The 20868-nt window shown below is 38.2% G+C and overlaps 1 protein-coding gene across 4 annotated transcripts in view; it reads right to left on the bottom strand.

The window, feature by feature from the left end:
- Positions 1 to 18603, bottom strand: part of ORC5 (origin recognition complex subunit 5) — a 170317-nt gene extending 151714 nt beyond the window's left edge. For 3 of the 4 annotated variants that reach the window (XM_045052286.1, XM_045052287.1, XR_006594139.1), the window contains exons 1-4: positions 18407 to 18603; positions 14395 to 14487; positions 13078 to 13278; positions 3298 to 3372 (exon numbers count right to left, since the gene is read on the bottom strand). In XM_045052286.1, the coding sequence (XP_044908221.1) occupies positions 3298 to 3372; positions 13078 to 13278; positions 14395 to 14487; positions 18407 to 18478 (441 nt within the window). In that variant the 5' untranslated portion in view covers positions 18479 to 18603. The remainder of the gene's footprint in view (positions 1 to 3297; positions 3373 to 13077; positions 13279 to 14394; positions 14488 to 18406) is intronic. The other variant, XM_003982684.6, reaches the window with a different exon arrangement.
- Positions 18604 to 20868: the final 2265 nt, after the last annotated feature.

The following is a 20868-nucleotide window of genomic DNA, read 5'->3' as shown; positions in this document are numbered from 1 at the left end:
AGCAAAGTTACAATATATGACAAATTATTTGCATATTAATAGGTGTTATTTCAAAAACCTAATCAAGGAGTTCATCCGCTTGCAAATTTTCAAACATAATCACTTAGAATTTCCATAAAACTTTTAGGTTAACGGACATTTCGGTTACTCATGAACGCTAGGGACAGTCACACAAGGGTTTATTTCACAGAAATGAAGAAACACATTTCCTTAATAATTAAGATCTTTTTATGTGAATTTTCAAAGAAATCATTAGTTTCAATCAATAAACAAAAAAAATGTACAACTTAATATCTCTCATCATTAAAATAGCTACAGCAACCCAGAGAGAAAATAAGAGCTGAAGAAAAACAGATATGCAATCCCATATAACCATAATATTAGGAAATTTTTAAGTATTTTTAAAGGTTATTTTCATAAAAAATTATTGAGCAAAACATGAATAGACTTTAAGAACATTAAGTACACACATAAAACACTGATGTTAGGTAAACAGTAATCTTTTGAAGTGTATTTAGAATGTATTACCAGTATACAAAAACAAGCACTAAGAATACAAGCGCAACATGTATGCTGTCCTCCAGAGTGGCCACAAATGCCCTATGGATGCTAGTTAGAATTAATCTGCAGACAGACTTCTGCATTTCAGCACAAATTTTAATTTTTTTCCTTATTCTTTTTGACATTTTCCAAGGTGACAGAGCAGGCATGATAGCTGTTTTGTTCTGTAACTATTCTTAGGATCCAATCACATAAATTATACTATACTCTGATGGTGATTTACTATTTATTGATTCCTAACTTACATGTAATCTTACATTCCAATTTCCATTACTTAGAAAAACATTCTTTTGGCTAACAAAGAAAGCTGAGTTCAATAAATTCATAATTCTACAAAAATCTAGCATCTTTATGAAAAAGAGAAAAAGATTTCTACTTTCAAATGTTGTCTTATAAACTCTTTAATTTTTAAGAATCCTTGAATTTATTTCTATAGGGATAAAAAGGGATGCTCTAAATACAATCTTGAATACAAGGCATTAAGTTGTTGTGCTTTCAAAAATGATTATCAAATCAAATCAAATAATAAAAAATGATTATCTAAAAGCATCTGAGGGGCGCCTGGGTGGCTCAGTCGGTTTGGGCATCCGACTTTAGCTCAGGTCATGATCTCACAGCTTGTGGGTTTGAGCCCCACGTCGGGCTCTGTGCTGACAGCTCAGAGCCTGGATTCTGCTTCAGATGCTGTGTCTCCCTCTCTCTCTGCCCCTCCCCTGCTCGTGCTCTGTCTCTCTCTCTCAAAAATAAATAAACATTAAAAAAATTTTTTAAATAAATAAGTAAAAATAAAAGCATTTGATAAAATCAGTTCAATAATAGAAAGGCCTAAAAAATAGAAGATATTTATCCATCTGAAAGGATTTTAAGCTGGTAATGTTCTCAAATGTTAAAGTACCTTCATATCATAACTTAATTGTACTCATATATATTAATAGAAAACATGAAATGCCTTTACTATATTTCTCCTAAATGAAATACATTTTTTCAAATCAACCACGTTTCCAGAAATGTCAAAATAATACTTTTGTTTTATGGTAGAATTGAGATTACTTGAATCTTTTAATTTTCTTCAGTTTCCATAATTACAACTAAAAAAAGGCAGGGGGGGTGGGGGGAAGGCCTAACTCCGATGAAGGGACGCACCATGACCATGACTGGGCATGAGGGGGAAACTGAGATAAGCTATGGTTTAAGAGCAAGAGGACAGCAAGAATATAGTTGGAAACCAGACAGGGAACCCCAGGACAACAGGGACAGTGGATGAGGTCATACAAATAATCCACAAGCAACACAACAAAACAATAAAAAGAAGTGAAGGAGGAGGCATCTACTCAAAGAAGATGAGTTACTGGTCTCAGTAGTAAAATGCCAAGAGTTAATCAAACTAGCAAAAGCTAGACTGTGGCAAGAAATTTCCAGGATAGGTTACCAAGAGCTACACTTAACTCTCCTCCTGTCCTCTAACATCTCACCCCTGCTATTACTATTATTAAAAGTGAATTTTAGGGGTGCCTGGGTGGCTCAGTCGGTTAAGCAACCAACTTCAGCTCAGGTCATGATCTCATGGTTTGTGAATTCAAGCCCCACATCAGGCTCTCTGTTGTCAGCACAGAGCCCGCTTGGGATCCTCTGCCTCCCTATTCTGCCTCTCCCCTGCTTATACTCTCTCTCTCTCAAATATAAACACTACAAAAAAATAAATAAAAATAAAAGTGAATTTTAGGAATCGACCTTAGGCACACAATGATTTCAATGGCACTTGGAAAGCCTCTCTGAACTTCTGAAAGTTTCTCAAATTTCAGTAATGTGTTCAGTAAATGTTCAACTTTTCAAAGTTGGAAATGGTGTAAACATGGTCTCTCCAAATATTAACTTTCGTTATAATGTTACTTAAGACTTAAATACAGACATAAAACTGGTAGGTATAAACTATTTATGCTCAAAGCACTTACAGGATTATAAAACAAAAATAAATTTGTAAGTTAAATACAAAACTACAAAATCAATAAAATTTAAATTAACAGTGATTGAATATGATTAATAATAGTATTTTGATCAAACTAAATCTTACCCTCATAATTCTGGTACAAATGGGAAACAGCCACAGTTGAGTTTAGTATTCCTATACCAACTGATGTTGGTGAACAATGAATTCTCTCTCCAATTTTCTTTATTCAAACTACTGTAAAATCCTGGTTTTACCATATTATTATTATGTTTTGACCTGACACATATGCATATTAAGTCCATCCCTATTCTTTTTTTGTTAGCTCATAACAATTAGAGTAGTATTAATACTATTCAGTACCAACACAATTATAAATTCAAACACAAAGCTGGTTCTGACACTGGCCAAGAGAGAGAATGCCAGATGACCCAAAACAGACCTACCTCTAGATTACTGATTCTCTAGATTACTGAAAATTTTAAAATTCTTACAGAAAGTTTAAAGTATAGGCTCCCACCATCTACTCCAGCAAACACCTAAAACCTTATAAAAGAGTAGGATTAGTCACTTCACAATTAGAAATGAAAAGCTAAAATAAAGAATAAATGTTACCAAGTCAAAAAGTGCTTTTACTTTGGAAAAATGTTCAACAACACTCACAGTAAAGAAACACAAGTTAAAATTATGTTAAGATTCATTTCTCACCTGTCAGATTGGCAAAAGGAAAATATGTGACAAGACAATCAATTGATTAGGTCATAGGGCGAAAAGACCCATGCATTACTTACCAATTCTTGTAACCTAAGAAACCCAGGCAAAAGATTTGCTTCCATATCTCTTAGATATTCTGCTTTGTCTAGAACCTTATAAAAAAAAAATGCAGTGTCAAAATCGATTTACAAAGACCTCTATAAAACATTTATATAATATACTGCACAATTCACAATTTTCTATGTTAAAAAGAAAAATTATAACCTATGAATTAATTTTCAACTGGTATTTACATTTGTAGAAGACATTTCAAATTAGCAAATTAAAAAAGACTACTTACATCGTATTTTAACCCAAGTTTCTAAACAGAAAATGAATCACAGCCACATTAAAAGTTTCTTTTATAGGTATATTACCAATGCTCTAAGGATATCTCACTAGGTGTACAAGACATAGAACTGGAAGCATTTTTTATTCCATTTGATAAAATTAAATTTTTGTTCAGTTATGATAATACTATTGGGATTATATTATTTTAAAAGGTACTTATCTTCCAGAGACACACAGTATACATATTATATGTAGCTTTAGCACATATTCATGGGTGATATATGATATATAGAGATAGAATGTTTATATTCATTTATGGATAACATAATATGATGCAGGAAACGATGGGATAAAGACACAAGTGTGACCACATGTTAATAATAACTGAAGCTGGGTGATGGGTTCACTAGAATATATTACACTATTCTCTATATATGTTTGAAATTTTGATAAAACATGTTAAAAAAAAAACTTACTTCAAAAAGTCATCCATTAGTCCATAAAAAAAAATCAAAGTCTTCAAAGCATTGTCTAAAATATTTAATCTATTTAATCCAACCTTTGTTTTTACTTTTTGTTATGTTTTACTTTTTGTTTTTTCTATCCACCTCCACTTTTCTCTTCTACCATCTTGCTGGATTATGTTAAAGCAAACCTCAGACATACTATTCCATCCGTAAATATGTCATATGTTGATCTAAGAGGTGAAGACTTTTTTAAAAAAAACATAACCTCAGTATCATTATCATGCCTAAAAAATTAACAATATTCTGTAAGGTCATGTAATAACCAGTATTCAAATTTCCCGATTTGTCCCACAAATGCCTCCTTAGAGTTCACTTATTTGATTCAGGATCCAAAAAGGTTCATATATTGAATATTCTCATATTTGGTTTGTCTTCTGGTCAATTTTAAATTATAACATTTCCCCTGACCCTTCCTTTTTTTGCTGTTATATATTCATTGAAGTAAACAGGTCATCTGTTGGGTAGAATTTTCCATATTCTGAATTGGCTGACTGCATCTCTGTAGTGTCATTTAACATGTTCCTATATCCCCTATATTTCCTGTGCAATAGTCAATAAATCTAGGGGTCTGATAAGTTTCAGGTTCAACTTTCGGGCAAGAATACTTCACAAATAGTGCTCTATATTTCTTATTGAATCACATCAGCAGGTACACAACACGTGACTATCTCTCTTGTGATGTTAAGATTGATTGACAGTTTCAGGTATTGTCAGCCTGATCCATCCATTATAAAGTTCCCTAGCAGCCTTTCACCAAATGATTTCAACTGATGATCACTGCCTGTATCTAGAACTTTGTTAGGGACTGCAACACTCTAATTTTCTAGGATTCTTTCTTCATTTATTGGAGGACATTTTTCTAGAAAGAACTTCTCCTCATCTGTTAGTTACTCAGAAATAAAGTCCACACAGGACATAAGGGATAAATGCTTGATTCTTTCCTTTAATCTACCAACTTTCAAAATAAGTTTGTGCCTCTGTGGTTGCTGTAACACATCATCACACAAATGTGGTGGCTTGAAACAGACTAAATATTTATTCTCTCACAGTTCTGGAAGCCATGTCTGAAATCAGTTTCGTGGGGCCAAAATCAAGGTGTCTGCAGGGATACACTCCCTCCAACAGCTCTAAGGTAGAATACATTCTTTGCCCCCTCAGCTTCTGGTGGCTGCCAGTATTCTTTGGCTTGTGGCTGCATCGCTACATAATCCAAGGCCAGCACCTTCCAGTTTCTCACTTATTCTGTTTGCCTCTGCTTCCATTACCTGGCCGCCTCTTTTATGTGTGGTTTAGTCAAACCTCTCTTTGCCTCTCTCCTACACAAACATTTGTGATTGCATTTTGGGCTCGCCCAGATAAACCTGGTAAACCTCCCCATCTCTAGATCCTTAAGTTAATCACATTTCCAAAGGCCTTTTTTCCAAGGGGCCATTTACAGGTTCCCGGGACTAGGACCTGATATCCTCAGGGGCCATTATTTAGCCTACTGCAGTGCCCTAGTAAATGAAATTCTCATGGTAACCAATGAGCTGAGGTTTTGTGATTTTATATACTTGTTTAGTATCATTATGAATTCATGGATTTTAACACATCTATTGTGCTTCCAATCTACTGAATTGACTGTTCTTTTTGATGACCAAACCATACCATGTTTGGCCAGTGGAAGCCTCTTCAAACTAGTTTCTAGGTCCTTTTTGTCCCCCCACCTTTGAAATATAACTGACATATAACACTGCATAAGTTTAAGGTACACAACGTGTTGATATGATACACTTAATACTGCAAAATGATTCCCACCATAACTTTGGCTGACACCTCCATCACCTCACATAATTATCATTTCTTTTTCATGGCAAGAACATTTAAGGTCCACTCTCTTAGCAACATTCAAGTATATATAACACAGTATAGCATTAACTATAATCACCATGTTGTACATTAGATTCCCTAGAACTTACTCACCTTATAAATAGAAGCATGTACTCTTTGACCAACATCTCTCCATTTCCCTTATCCCACAGTCCCTAGTAACCAACCATTTTACTTTGTTCCTGAGTTTGGCTTTTTAGATTCCACATAGAATTGTCTCTGCCAGACTTAGTTCACTTAGCATAATGCCCTCAAGGTCCATCCATGTTGTCACAAACGGCAGGATTTCCTTCTTTCTCATGGCTGAACAAGATTCCATTGTATGTATGTATATGTATATGTGTGTGTGTATATATGTATGTGTATGTATGCATATACATATATATATGCATGTATACACACATACACCCACACACACACAATCTTCTTTATTCATTCATCCACTGATGGACACTTAGGTTGTTTCTATGATTTGGCTATTGTGAATAAAACTGCAATCAACATGGGAGTGCAGATATCTCTTTGACACCCTGATTTCATCTCCTTCATATATACACTCAGAAGTTGGGTTGTGGAATCATATGGCAGTTCTATTCTTAATGTTTTAAGGAACCTCCACACTGTTTTTTCCATAGTGGCTGTACCAATTAACCTTCCCCTAAGAACAGTGCACAAGGATTCCCTTTTCTCCACATCCTCACCAATACTTATCTCTTGTCTTTTGGATAGTAGGCATCCAATTGGTGTGAGGTGATATCTCATGGTTTTGATTTGCTCCTCCTTGATGATTAGTGATGTTGAGTACCTTTTCATGTACTTGTTGACCATCTGTATGTCTTCTTTGGAAAAATGTCTATTCAGGTCCTCTGCCCATTTTCTAACCAGATTTGTTTTGTTTGTTTTTGCTATGGAGTGTACGAGTTCTTTATATATTTTGGATATTAATCCCTTGTTTAGTAGATGACTGCAAGCATTTTCTCCTATTCTGTAGAATGCCTTTTCATTTTAGTGATTATTTCTTTTGCTATGCATAAGCTTTTTTAGTTCAGTGTAGTCCTACTTATTCTCACTTTTGTTGCTTGCTCTCTTGGTAGCATATTTTAAAAGCTGTTGCCAAGACCACTGCCAACGAACATTTCCTCTAGGTTTTTTGTTTTTTTTCCCCCTAGGAGTTTTATGGTTTCAGTTTTTACACTTAAGTTTCTAATTCATTTCAAGTTAACTTTTGTGAATGGTGTAAGACAGGGGTCTAACTTCACTCTTCTGCATGTGGCTACCCAGTTTTCCCATTGCCATTTATTGAAGACACTAGCCTTTCCTCACTGAGCATTCTTGGCTCTCTTGCCAAATATTAGTTGACCGTATGTATATGGGAAGGCTTATTTCTGTGCTCTCAATTCTGTTCTGTTGGTCTGTTTTTATGCTAGTACCATACTGTTTTACTATAGCTTTATGGTATAGTTTGAAATTAAGAAGTATAATGCCTCAAGTTTTTTCTTCTTTCTCCACACAGCTTTGGCTATTCCATCTTTTGTGATTCCACACAAATATTAAGATTGTTTTTTCTATCTCTGAGAAAAATGTCATTTGAATTTTGATAAGGATTGCACTGAATCTATAGATGGCTTTGGGTACTATGAACATTTTAACAATATTAATTCTTTCAATATGTGACCTTCTGTGTCTTTTTGAAATGACCCTAGTTATAATGACAGTTACCTAGCTCTCTATTATGGCAAAATGTTGTAGGTTTATCTCGTGCGTTTTCTTCTCAGAACTGAAGTAAAGAAAGCTGGCGTCTTTTTTTAAAAAACATTTACACTTTATTAACAAATCCTACTAGAAATTATGATAATTTAAAATAGGAATAAAATTAAAATGCAAAGAATATAATATTATTTCCCTAAGTAGTCCAAATTGTTTTGTAACTGTTTTATTAATTAACAGACAGCTTGAAACAATCTATGTGAGTAATCAACTTAAGATATTTCATTTCTAATTAGACAAAATAAAGCTAAAATTATTTACTGCTAAAAAGCTATAAATTAGTTTCTCTACTATGCAATTATGTAATTTCCCCATCAATCTCCATTTAAATAACTCTCTAATCCAGGACACAGATTAATACAAATAACTGGTCTGTTTTTATGCCCATTTTAATGCAAAACACAAAGCTGAAGCAGTAAATTAATAGTTCATTCTTCTAATTTAATTTAGTTAACCCACTATAATGATTTTATGATTCTAATAAACGATCCTTCTTCAAAAGCAGTTAACAGATAACTAATATTCAGAGAGATAAAAAATTTTAATTCAGATCCAAACATTTATCTCAATAATTTACACAAAAGCATTCTAATAGACGCTTGATTTGCAAGTTGGTTTACTGACTAGAAAATACTCTCCCACCTTTCTTTATTCTAAGTATTGAAACGTACCAATTCATATATTAGAAGGCTGAACAGTCTACAGATGTACTCCTAAAAATTTTCCACACTAGGGACGCCTGGGTGGCCCAGTGGGTTGAGCGTCCGACTTTGGCTCAAGTCATGGTCTCACAGCTTCTGAGTTCAAGCCCCGTGTCAGGTTCTGTGCTGACAGCTCAGAGCCTGAAGCCTGCTTCGGATTCTGTGTCTCCCTCTCTCTCTGCCCCTAACCCACTCACATTCTGTCTCTGTCTCAAAAATAAATAAACATTAAAAAAAAAAGTTCCACGCTAAACACCTGGAAACTTTTTCACACTTCACGTTTAGTCAATTAACAAGTACTTACTGAATACCTACTTTTATCCACTGCATCTGAAAAAATGAGTGGGGCCCTACTTATTCATCAAGGCTGTTCCTAGAAATTTTTGTTGTTGTTGTTTTATTTAAGTAATCCCTACACCCAACATGGGACTCAAACTCACAATCCTGAGATTAACAGTCTGCATGCTCTTCCAACTGAGCCAGCCAGCTGCCCCTGTTTCTACAGTATTGATTTTTTCCTCCTACCTAACCTCCTACCTAAAGACATTCAGCTTTGCAACTCTCTTTGTTGTCATCCACATATACTGAGGTCATTCCCTTTCATTCTTTAAATATTACAGTTTCTTACTAACACTTCTCTAATATAACTCCTATACTTTTTGGATATTTCAAAACCCACATTAATGACCCCCTTCTGATATGGACTCTTAATTCCTTAAATTCCTCTCCACCAGTGATCTTGTCTCCTACCTTATCTTACTGAAAGACCAACTTATTTCTTAGAACATTGGTTTCTGAGGTATGTATGACCTGTGGCCCCCTGGGGGTGGGAAGGGTGGTCCCTGATACCCTTTCAAAAGGTTGGCAACGTCAAAACTATTTTCATAATAGTACTGAAATATTATTTGCCTTTTTCACCATGTTGATATTTGCACTGATGGTGCAAGTAATGGTGGGTTAAACTAGAGTTGCTTTAGCATCAATCAACTTAATGGTGTGAAACTATACTAGTAGTAGCTGTATTCTTCACTTATTCACTTGCATTTTAAAAGAAATTATATTTCCGCCTCTGAGAAGATGAAGTATATACTTTTCCCTATTTCTCCTGCTAAGTAAAACTAAGAATCTTGAATACTGTACATAAAACGAACAGGGTTATGAAAGGCAGAGAGAAGGCAGGCCAGCTAGGACGGAGAAATGACAACTCACCTTAGAGAGGTGAGTTTTGCCACACATAGCCCATATGTAGAGCTGAAGAAGCCAGCAACACAGAAAGGCTAATGAAAATATGCCAAAAAAGCCCCACCAAAACCCTGGTTTCCCTAGTCAAAGGACCAGGAAAGAGAGAGGCTAGCAAGACTTCCAGAACACTGCAACTTCCTCAAGTTTTCTTTATACATCACTGATTTCTTCTCTGTCCTCATTTGTTTTTCCTTATCTCCTCATCACATAACCAATGGGTTGCCCCAAGACTCAGGCACTTGACTCGCCTCTTTTCTACTCACTCACCCTCTTGGTGAGCTAATAGCCCCTCAGCTTTAAACACTACTACCTCTAAGGGCATCTCAGTGATCTCAGTCAGTTAAGCATCCAACTCTTAATTTGGCTCAGGTCATGTTCTCATGGTTCATGGGTTTCAGTCCCACATTGGGCTATATGCTGAAACTGCAGAGCCTGCTTGGGATTTTCCCCCTCTCTCTCTCTCTCTCTCTCTCTCTCTCTCTCTGACCCTCCCCTGCTCTCTCTTTCTCTCAAAAAAATTTAAAAAAATTTTTTTATTAAAAAAAAATAAAAGGACTACTACCTCTATTCTCATAACTCCAAAATTGTAGTTCCAAAATGGACCTCTCTTGACCCAAGACTCCAGTGTCCAAGTGCCAACTGAACATCTGTACTTGATTTAACATGCCCAAAACCAAACTCCTGATCACTCCTTCCCTGCCCAACAAGATCCCACTAAGATAATGACAACTCCATCCTTTCAAGTGCACAAAAACTTCTGAGTCATCATTAACTTTGTTCTTTCTCTCCTCTTCTGTATTCAATCTATCGGAAAATTCTGTCAAAATATTCCAGACCACTTCTTACCACATCTACTGCTACCAGTCTGGTCTAACCCAACATGATGTTTGGCCTAGATTATCATAAATGCCTCAGAACCAGCTGTATTAGTTTCCTACGGCTGCCATAAGAAAGCACCACCAACAGGGTGACTTTAACAACAGAAATTTATTATCTCATGGTTACAGAAGCTAGAAGTCCAAGATCAAGGTGTTGGCATGACCATGCTTCCTCCAAAGGTAGTACTGGAGGAACTGTTCCTGATCTCTCTCCTGGTTTCTGGTAGTCCCTTGGCTTGCGGCAGCATAGCTCCTATCTTTATGCGGCATCCTCCCTGTGTGCATGTCTTATCTCCAAATTTCCTCTTTTTATAAAGACACCACTCATACTAAATTAGGGGCCCAAACTACTTAACTTCATCTTAATTAGAACTGCAATGACCCTATTTCCAAAAGGTCGTATTCTGAGGTACCAGGGGTGAGAACTTCACCATATGAATTTTTGGGGGAAAGAATTCAACCCATAATGGTCTGCATGCTTCTATCCTTGTACTCTTCATTTGATCTCAACATTACCACTCTCCCCCTTACTTAAACTAGCCTAACCACAATGGCCTCCTCGATATTCTCTGAATACACAAAGCATGTTCCAGGCTTTGTACTCATACGTTCATCTCTTTGCCTGGAATACTCTTTTCATGTATCTTCATGGCTTACTCCTCACTTCCTTCAGGTTTCAGCTCAGTTACCATCATCTCAGTGAGATCTTCTCTGTCTTCTCTGTTTAGAAAATAACTATTCTCCCTCACCCAATTGATTCTCCTTTACTCTATTAGCTTTTTATATCTGACACACTACTATTAACCTGCTTTTCATGTATCTTCCTCAACTATACTATAAACTGCAGGAAGGCAAGGGACTCTAATTTGTTCTGTGTTCTATCTCCAGTATCTAAAACAGTGCCTGGCACATAGGAAGTGCTCAGTAATTATTTGCTGAATAAATAAATGAGCGAAATGAAAATGTGGAAGGAACTATTTTATACATTTCAGGAGATGCAAGAATCTGTAAGATTTGGTCCCTTCAGGGAGTTTACAACTTGGCAGTTTTGATAAGGCATTATATTAAAAGTTAATTCCAATTCCAGAGGTAATCATTTTTTAAAAAGGATTAAAGTATTATAAAAATCCACTGAAACAGTACACATTTTCAGTTGTCTGCTAATCATTTTCACATTGATATAACAACTACGATTCAAACTTAGCCAACCAAAAATCAATTGATTCATCTTTCCCCACAAACCTACTCCGTACACAGTGGAAGAATTTGACCGTTGCTGTGTCTTCCATTTATTCCTTTCTGCATCTTCTGCCCCAAGTCTAGTCCGGGCCTAAATTTCCTCTAATTTAAACAGCTATAAAAGCCTAAAAATCATTCCTTTGGACTTGAGTCTGTCATCGCTCACCGCCTCCCATCTATTTAATATGACTTGCATTTTAAACATATTTGCTGCTCTAAAATCTCCACTACCTCCTCACTAACTAGTACATGAAATAGAGCACTTTAGTAGTTTTCAAGACACTCTATTTTCTGCCTCCCTTACCTTCCTAGCTTTTTTCTCCCTTCATACATTATCACCCACCAAAACCAGACTACTTTCATTCCCTGGCTTCCACTGCATTTGCATGCCTTTCCTTACATAATTCCTTTTTTTTTTTTTTTAATGAAATTTATTGACAAATTGGTTTCCATACAACACCCAGTGCTCATCCCAAAAGGTGCCCTCCTCAATACCCATCACCCACCCTCTCCTCCCTCCCACCCCCCATCAACCCTCAGTTTGTTCTCAGTTTTTAAGAGTCTCTTATGCTTTGGCTCTCTCCCACTCTAACCTGTTTTTTTTTTTTTTTTTTTTTCCCTTCCCCTCCCCCATGGGTTCCTGTTAAGTTTCTCAGGGTCCACATAAGAGTGAAAACATATGGTATCTGTCTTTCTCTGTATGGCTTATTTCACTTAGCATCACACTCTCCAGTTCCATCCACGTTGCTACAAAAGACCATATTTCATTTTTTCTCATTGCCACGTAATATTCCATTGTGTATATAAACCACAATTTCTTTATCCATTCATCAGTTGATGGACATTTAGGCTCTTCCCATAATTTGGCTATTGTTGAGAGTGCTGCTATGAACATTGGGGTACAAGTGGCCCTATGCATCAGTACTTCTGTATCCTTTGGATAAATTCCTAGCATCTGTAATTCCCCTTCTTTAGTTTCTTCCTATAATCCTCTAATTATCCTTTCAGGTCTATCTCAAATGCTATCACCTCATGAAGCTGGACCACATATGCCTTCATCAGTACTCTGCGTCTCATGGTTATTACTTACCACACTCACACATGATCAGATGTAGTATATGTCACAACTCCTCCATTACACTGAAGTTCCCTTTGGATAAAAAATACATCTAAAACATTTCTGTATCCCAAAAGCCCCTTGCACAGTGTGCTATACATAATGAGACTCAAAACAAATATACAAAATTGACCCAATAAACAAACCAGTTTTCAAATAGATGATACAATGAAATTAAATTACTTACGATATATACAGTCTGATCCTTGAGACTTTCAGCTTTGGTTACTTGTTTAAATAAGCGAACAAAATCATTAAATGTTTCACAGGTTATGTGGGTAGAACATCGATTCTCTGAAGAACTAAGATGATTCAACTTGTTTAAAATTTGTTCTAAGAGCAGCCTCAAGGTAAAGCATTCAACACAATTCACAAAGACATGTGGGAGCTGAAAACAACAACAAAATGTAAACAGAACAGAAAACACACATATCCAGTAACAATGTTCTCCACTTGTCCTTCTGATCTACATCTCCCGCCCGCCACCATTCCCCAACCTGCTCTGTGTCCCAGGAGGCTAGCCACTACAGACGATATCATTCACACTCTCATAGTTTCTGGCTCCAGTTGGATTCAGCCAACGAGAAGAACCAGGGGCCTGAAGGAAGCGGTAATAGAAAATGAATATTCCCTTACCTAACACTCTGTCTCTCAGTGGCCCACAGTTCCACCATGGCTACATTCTTCTACCAAAGGCCACAGCTTCAGCCTGGCAGCCCCTCATCTAAAGCTACGGCTCTTGCTGTGAGCTGGTAACAGCACCCTCCTATGGTCCGTTCAGGTCCAGGGAAGGCTAAAGCTCTCCGTGCTTTACCACCCCTTATTGATTCCCTTAACATTTCTTCAGCCTTTGTACAATAGTATCTTCATTAAACTCACTTCAATTATTTGAGTTTGCCATTTGTTTCCTACAAGGATTCAGAGCAAACTTGTACTTCCCTCTAAAGAATTCTTACCAAAAAAATCCCAAGTACGTGTTAAAACTCTTAGTAGGAATTTCACACTAATTTTAAGGTAATATTCTAATGGTGAACAAACCTGGATCAAAAAGAATTTTAAGAGTTTGAAACCACAGTAATCCCCCTATAAGGATTAAGCTAGCTCTTCATTTAAAGATCAAAATGGAGGTAATTCGAGAAGTAACAAGGAAACAAAGACTTGCTTACAAATATAGTCTGTTCTCAAAATGAAATCACAAAAGCAGTACTGATCATTCTGAGGAAGATAACTTTTGGCATCTGGCACAAATAATGGGACCTATAACTATTTTTAGTGACATTCCACAAATTTCAACCAAGAAGGAAGCCTTTCTTTCTCTTTCAGGGTAACAATGTAACTAAGGCTACTTTATACTTCTTATAAGGCCTCTTTTACCCTATTCCCTTGCAAACCAGAGTCCAAAATATCCCAAACAAAATTTAGTCTGAAATGCTCGGGTGGCTCAGTCAGTTGAGCACCCAACTCTTGATTTTGGCAAAGGTCGTGATCCCAGGGTTATTCTTACCTCTAAAGTTTTCAACAAAGTTTGTGTTACATAGGTCTTTCCACTGGCAGTATGCCCATAAATAAAAATTGATGGAAAGCTGAAATGATGTCTCTAAGAGAGAAAAGACAAGTATCAGTCCATACATTAAAAAAACAGAAAATAAACAATTATCTACTCATGAGAAAGGTTTTCATGGTAGAGTAAAATATTCGATCCAAATTATTTCAACAATGACCATACACTAGATCTATGTTCACACTGTGAACTAACTTGAGTTCAATCCTAAGCACATTCTCTATTAAGCACTTTATCTATTAAGATTAAAATTTCTGGGGTGCCTCAGTCGGTTAAGTGTCTGACTCTTGATTTCAGCTGTGTTCATGATATCATGGTCATGAGATCAAGCCCTGCATCAAGCTCCATGCTGGGCATGGAGCCTGCTTGGGAATCTCTCCCCCCTCTGTTCCTCCCCTGCTCATGTTCTCTCTCAGGGGAAAAAAAAAAAAAAAAAAAAATTAAAATTTCTGAAAAACTATACTTGGCATATTTAGTATATACTACATATCTATATGCTATACATGCAGTATATATGTATTTATACTTTTTATTACTGTGCAGGTTCATATATAAGAACTCTTATATTTTCAAATTTACAGGAGATTTCAGAGATATTTCCAGGTTAACTTTACCATACTCCATTTTTATCTTAACTCTTTAAAGAATATACTCCTGCAGTCTGCAACTTCACTGCACATTTTAAAGCTTCAAAGATAAGTATATATGATCACAAAGTTGGAAGGAATTTCTTTTTTTTTTTTTAGTTTTTTTTTTTTTTCAAACGTTTATTTATTTTTGGGACAGAGAGACAGAGCATGAACGGGGGAGGGGAAGAGAGAGAGGGAGACACAGAATCGGAAACAGGCTCCAGGCTCCGAGCCATCAGCCCAGAGCCTGACGCGGGGCTCGAACTCACGGACCGCGAGATTGTGACCTGGCTGAAGTCGGACGCTTAACCAACTGCGCCACCCAGGCGCCCCATAAAGTTGGAAGGAATTTCAAGAGTCTCCTGTTCTTAGGAAAATTTACAGGATACTTTTAAATTATACATACTACATTTAGCCTGGCCTAAATGTACACATTTCATCAAATAAAACAATGATGAAATCTACATAGCATATGTTTCAAAATACATAGTCCCAAGATCTTCCTGCAATTTGTTATGAGTCAGGTGCCTAGTGAAAAGTAAAGATTGTCAAACGTCCTTCTATTGGTCTCATTAATACTACAAATATGTTTCATTCATTTATTAGACACCTACCAAATGCTGAAAAGTATAATAATGCATTGAAGAGTACAAATACCTGTTAAAAGACAATCTGCTGGGGCGCCTGGGTGGCGCAGTCGGTTAAGCGTCCGACTTCAGCCAGGTCACGATCTCGCGGTCCGGGAGTTCGGGCCCTGCGTCAGGCTCTGGGCTGATGGCTCAGAGCCTGGAGCCTGTTTCCGATTCTGTGTCTCCCTCTCTCTCTGCCCCTCCCCCATTCATGCTCTGTCTCTCTCTGTCCCAAAAATAAATAAACTTTGAAAAAAAAATTAAAAAAATAAATAAAATAAAAGACAATCTGCTTTGGAAGAGTTCATAGTCCAGTGGGACACAATCATTTTAAAAAATAATCACAAAAAAATTGGATGATGCAATTTCCACAAGAAAGTAGAGTCTCTATGATCATCATCATCACTGCATTAACAGTCACATTTATTACATACTAGCCACTAAGTTACACATTTCCTTTTGCAAGACAAATCAGGGACTCAGATTTACACAGGAAAAAACTTTTTTTTTTGTTTTTATTCTTTTTATTTTTTATTTTAATGTTTATTTATTTTTGAGAGAGAGAGGCAGAACATGAGCAGGGGAGGGCAGAGAGGGAGAGAGAGAGACACAGTACCCGAAGCATGATCCAGGCTCTGAGCTGTTAACACAGAGCCCAATGTGGGGCATGAACTTACAGACCATGAGATCACGACCTGAGCCGAAGTCAGAAGCTTAAGGGACTGAGTTACCCAGGCACCCCCTTTTTTTTTTTTTTAAACTTTTTAAAAAAGTTTTAGTATTTATTTTGAGAGAGAAAGAGAGAACAAGCAGGGAAGGGACAGAGAGAGAAAGAGAGAGAGAGAGAATCCCCCCAAGCAGGCTCCACACTGTCAGCACAGAGCTGGACGCAGGGCTTGATCTCACGAACTGTGAGATCATGACCTGAGCCGAACTCAAGTCAGAAGCTTAACCGACTGAGCCACCCAGGCACCCTTCCCAGAAAAAACTTTCTAACTGCATATCTCCATGGTAAAAGCAGCCCCAAAATAGAATTAAGATGGATGTTTTAGTATACAAACCCTTTAAGTTTATACCTAACAATCTTGTGAATTAACTGGCTCAAAAATGCTATCCCAAGAATTAAATGCATGCTTGCTGAACATCTCTACTATCCAAATACCTATAAAGAGAAGGTCAAGCCATTCTTCAGGAAAATTTTTCCAAACTACACTAAAACACTCCTTTTCTAGAATCCTACCACATTGGTCTGCAGCCACTATTTGAGGCTTAGTAATATTCCACCTTTAAACATCTTTCAATTGTTACCTAGAATTATACTGAACTCTTGCACTGTTACTTAACCTTTCATGGTCATGCTTAAATCTTCTTAACCAACTGTAATAGGCCAGGATCTGGCACAGTGCCTCATATAGAGAAGAGGCTCAGTAAATACTTATTTGCTGAGCAAATAAAAAAATCTGCTTAGAAATATGAACCAGGGTTTTTTAGTTTAGTTTTGTTTTTTTTACAGTTTTTTGCATCTCGCACATGCACGGCACCTTGAAAAAAAGCCATATTAATATTGTTAAATGTGATTTGTAGTAAGCGCAAAGGTCAAAACCCTTTCTGTGACCAACACCAAACCCATACCAGTCATCTCTGTTGGCCAATATTCTCTTTCTAGAGGACTGCTTCTAGTTGTGGTGATCTGGGCTTACCACTTCCAAGGAAGGAATGCATAAAGCATAACCAAGAAAGTATTTCAGTGACGATATGGATAACTCTAACTGAAAGCATGATAACCAGAATACTAACTGAGGATGCAGTCATTGACCTCTTACTTCCCTAACTACTGTGCACCTTTAGAAGAACTTTTCCATACTTCACAGACTCAGACTGTCACCCAACATTCTTAGTTGGATACAAGGACTTAAGAAAGCAAACCAGAAGATGGCTGAGAGGGAGGGATAATGAGTCTAAGCCTAAACTCTCATTTCCTCCCCTCGCAGATAAGACCCAAGTCTGATTAACTTAACTCCATGCCTAATTAATGAAGCTGAAGCAAAAGGCTCACCAAAAGCCACCAGAAAACAAATAGATGAAATTGTGAACTGGTGAACATTACCTCCTAAAGATGGCACTTACTTACCCTCGTCTCACAAGCATCACCTGAACTGCTGGTCAAAAATTCTAGACAGAGATATCAAGGCTTTGCAATTCTGGAAAAGTTACTAAAGTCTTAAACCTGAAGACTGCCTTGGCCCTCACGAGTCTTGCAAACCACCACCTATATCCAGGCTTCATTTACCTCAATGAAACGGGCCAACTTACATTTGGAAAAAAAAAAAAAAAAAAAAAAAAAACACTGCAAACACACCTGTTGTATAAAGTCTTGTTCAGCTGGGGTAAGATACTAAGCAACTTCCAGTAGCTACTTTGGGGTAACCATCTCAAAAGCGTGGCGTGTGTAAACGAACACGTCCTGGGCCAACGTCCTGTGGTGCTGCCTGTGCCGTTTTCTTGTAAAGGTACTAATAAGTTACTTTGGGTGTAGGAGTGGGGTAGACCTACAACAACCCCTGTTCTCAATGCAAAAATATGGAGTATTGCCCCACAATCCAAACACGAAACTAAAAAACAATTAGAACATGTCGCAAGGCCACGGAAACGTTTGCCTCCGGGATTTGGAAGAGAAAAGATAGTTTCACACAATACCTCTCCAAACAGGGACTGCAAGGTGGACACTTGGGACTCGCGACAAAGCACCGTGTTTTCCAAATGAGGCATTCCGGCGAGTACCACAGGGCAGCGCAGCACCCAGCCAGCTCCAGGTCCAGCTCCAGCACCCAAGCCGCAGCCTCACCTCCGCCCACAGTCCCGGCTCCCGCCGGAAACCAGACTTGCGAGGTTGTGGGCGGGGCCGGCGTGCCCGTGCGTCGACATGACGGCAGCGCGCACGCGAAACGTCACCCCGCCCTCATCTTCCAAGGTCCGAGCGACAGGGCTTTCTTTTTCCTCTTCGCTGTGAGGTTTTGCTTGCGCACTGTGGGTGTTTGGGCATCTCGTATGCAGGTGTTCGCCGTCCAAAGGCCAGGAGAGCACGTGGGGATGGATGAACCGAAAAACGCCTGGAAGGAGCTACGGGCACTGCGGGTTCCTAAGGACCCGCTACCCCGTAGCTTTGATTTTTTTGCCTGCAAAAACCTTGAGTCCCAGGAGCTCTCGTTCCTTGGGCGCCATCGAGGGAAAGAAGGCAGGCATGGAGCTGAAGCCCCTCTCCTTATAGGGGCATGAGGAAGGCGGACTGAGATAATCGCTAGTCTAAAGATGGTCTTTTTTCCCCTATGAGGGTGTCAAAATTAGAGGTCTCCAGTGCAAAGAAAGGGTGAAATGGGGTTGAACATACAACTTGGAATTACTAGTCTTCGTGCAAGCCTGAAACCATACCTGGCAATGCCTTTCCCTCCTGAAGGGAGGAAGTTCCAAGGTGTGTTGGTGAGGATGCCAGGAACAACAGTAATGCTACCTTTAGCATAAGGCTTTCACCTGTATTTATTCCAGGAACACCTACTGGAAACCAGATACAGGATGATTCTGGAAATGAAAGACAGAAGTAAACAAATGTGGAAGAAGAGAACCTAAAACCCCTAGGTTGGGGCCACTGACTCTTCTTAAGAACAGAGAGAGACCTTGGAAAAGTTGAACCATTGATTTTGAACTTCAACTTTCTTTTCATAAAATGGGGATACTAATAGCTGGGGTATTGCTAGGAGTAAAAGATTATATACTTAGGGGTACCTGGGTGGCTCAGTTGGTTAAGCCTCTGACTCTTGGTTTAGGCTTAGGTCATGATGGGGAGGGGGGTGGTTCATGAGTTGGGGCTGGCATAGGGCTCTCTGCTGTCAAGGCGGAAACCGCTTCAGATTCTGTGCCCGCCCCTCCGCTGCTCCTACGCTCTGTCTCAAAAATACTAGTGTGTTTTTTTTTTAATTTTTTTTTTCAACGTTTATTTATTTTTGGGACAGAGAGAGACAGAGCATGAATGGGAGAGGGGCAGAGAGAGAGGGAGACACAGAATCGGAAACAGGCTCCAGGCTCCGAGCCATCAGCCCAGAGCCCGACACGGGGCTCGAACTCACGGACCGGGAGATCGTGACCTGGCTGAAGTTGGACGCTTAACCGACTGCGCCACCCAGGCGCCCCTAGTGTTTTTTTTTTTTTAAAGGTTATATACTTCGTGTCTGGTATATAGAATTAATTGTGGACATCATGGTCAGAATCTTGTGGTGGCAAAAAGGATCTTTAATTATTCTCTAGTTTTTAACTAAATGATTTGTTTACCAAACAAATATAGATGCTTTAGTCCCAAAATATTGGCTGATAAAATGTGCTTTCAGGTTATTTTTCAATCCCATTCTGAAGTCTAATATGCATTGTGATATACTGGCATCCCAGGCTAGTAAAATATATATTGTTTAAAAAGTAATCAGGCAGAAAGAAAATCTCATATAATGGTTGTGGAATTTAGCCATGGCATCAGATAAACTAGAAGTAAGCCCTAATGTAGATGGAAAACCGCAATATTTTGTTAGAGCGATAATCTAATTTTGTGAAAAATGTCATCCTCCTTTTCTGATCCTTGTCATTTTCCCTTTCACCAGATCTTCACCCTGTGCAAGCCCCTGTAGAACCTGCTCTCCTTCCTACTACTGCTTTGCTCACCTCATCTGCTTCTCTCCTTTGATGTTTATTTTTGAAAAAAAGAGAGAGAGAGAGAAAGGATGAGCATAGGAAGGGCAGGTCCAGAGAGGGAGACACAGAATCTGAAGCAGGCTGCAGGCTCTGAGCTGTCAGCACAGAGCCAGACATGGGGATTGAACTCATGAGCCATGAGGTCATGACCTGAGCCAAAGTCAGATGCTTAAACGACTGAGCCACCCAGGTACCCCTATCTGCTTTTCTTCTTGAAGCTGGCTTCCCTTCAACCATATGCACCCGTGCTTTCTCTGGGCATGCTCCAAGTTCTTGTGCCTAGACAATTTGCTCAACCTTATTCCTGTGGCTCACTTCTCAACTTGGGTCTCTGCTCACATGTTACCTTAAGGCGCTTTCCTTGACCACTTAAGTCTCTGCTGTGCCCACTCCCCCCCCTTTTTTTTCCTTTTTTTTTTTTATTC

Source organism: Felis catus, chromosome A2 (assembly GCF_018350175.1).
Source record: "Felis catus isolate Fca126 chromosome A2, F.catus_Fca126_mat1.0, whole genome shotgun sequence".
Taxonomy (NCBI): domain Eukaryota; kingdom Metazoa; phylum Chordata; class Mammalia; order Carnivora; family Felidae; genus Felis; species Felis catus.
The sequence above is the reverse complement of the archived record's forward strand: the minus strand, read 5'-3'. Positions and strand labels throughout refer to the sequence as shown.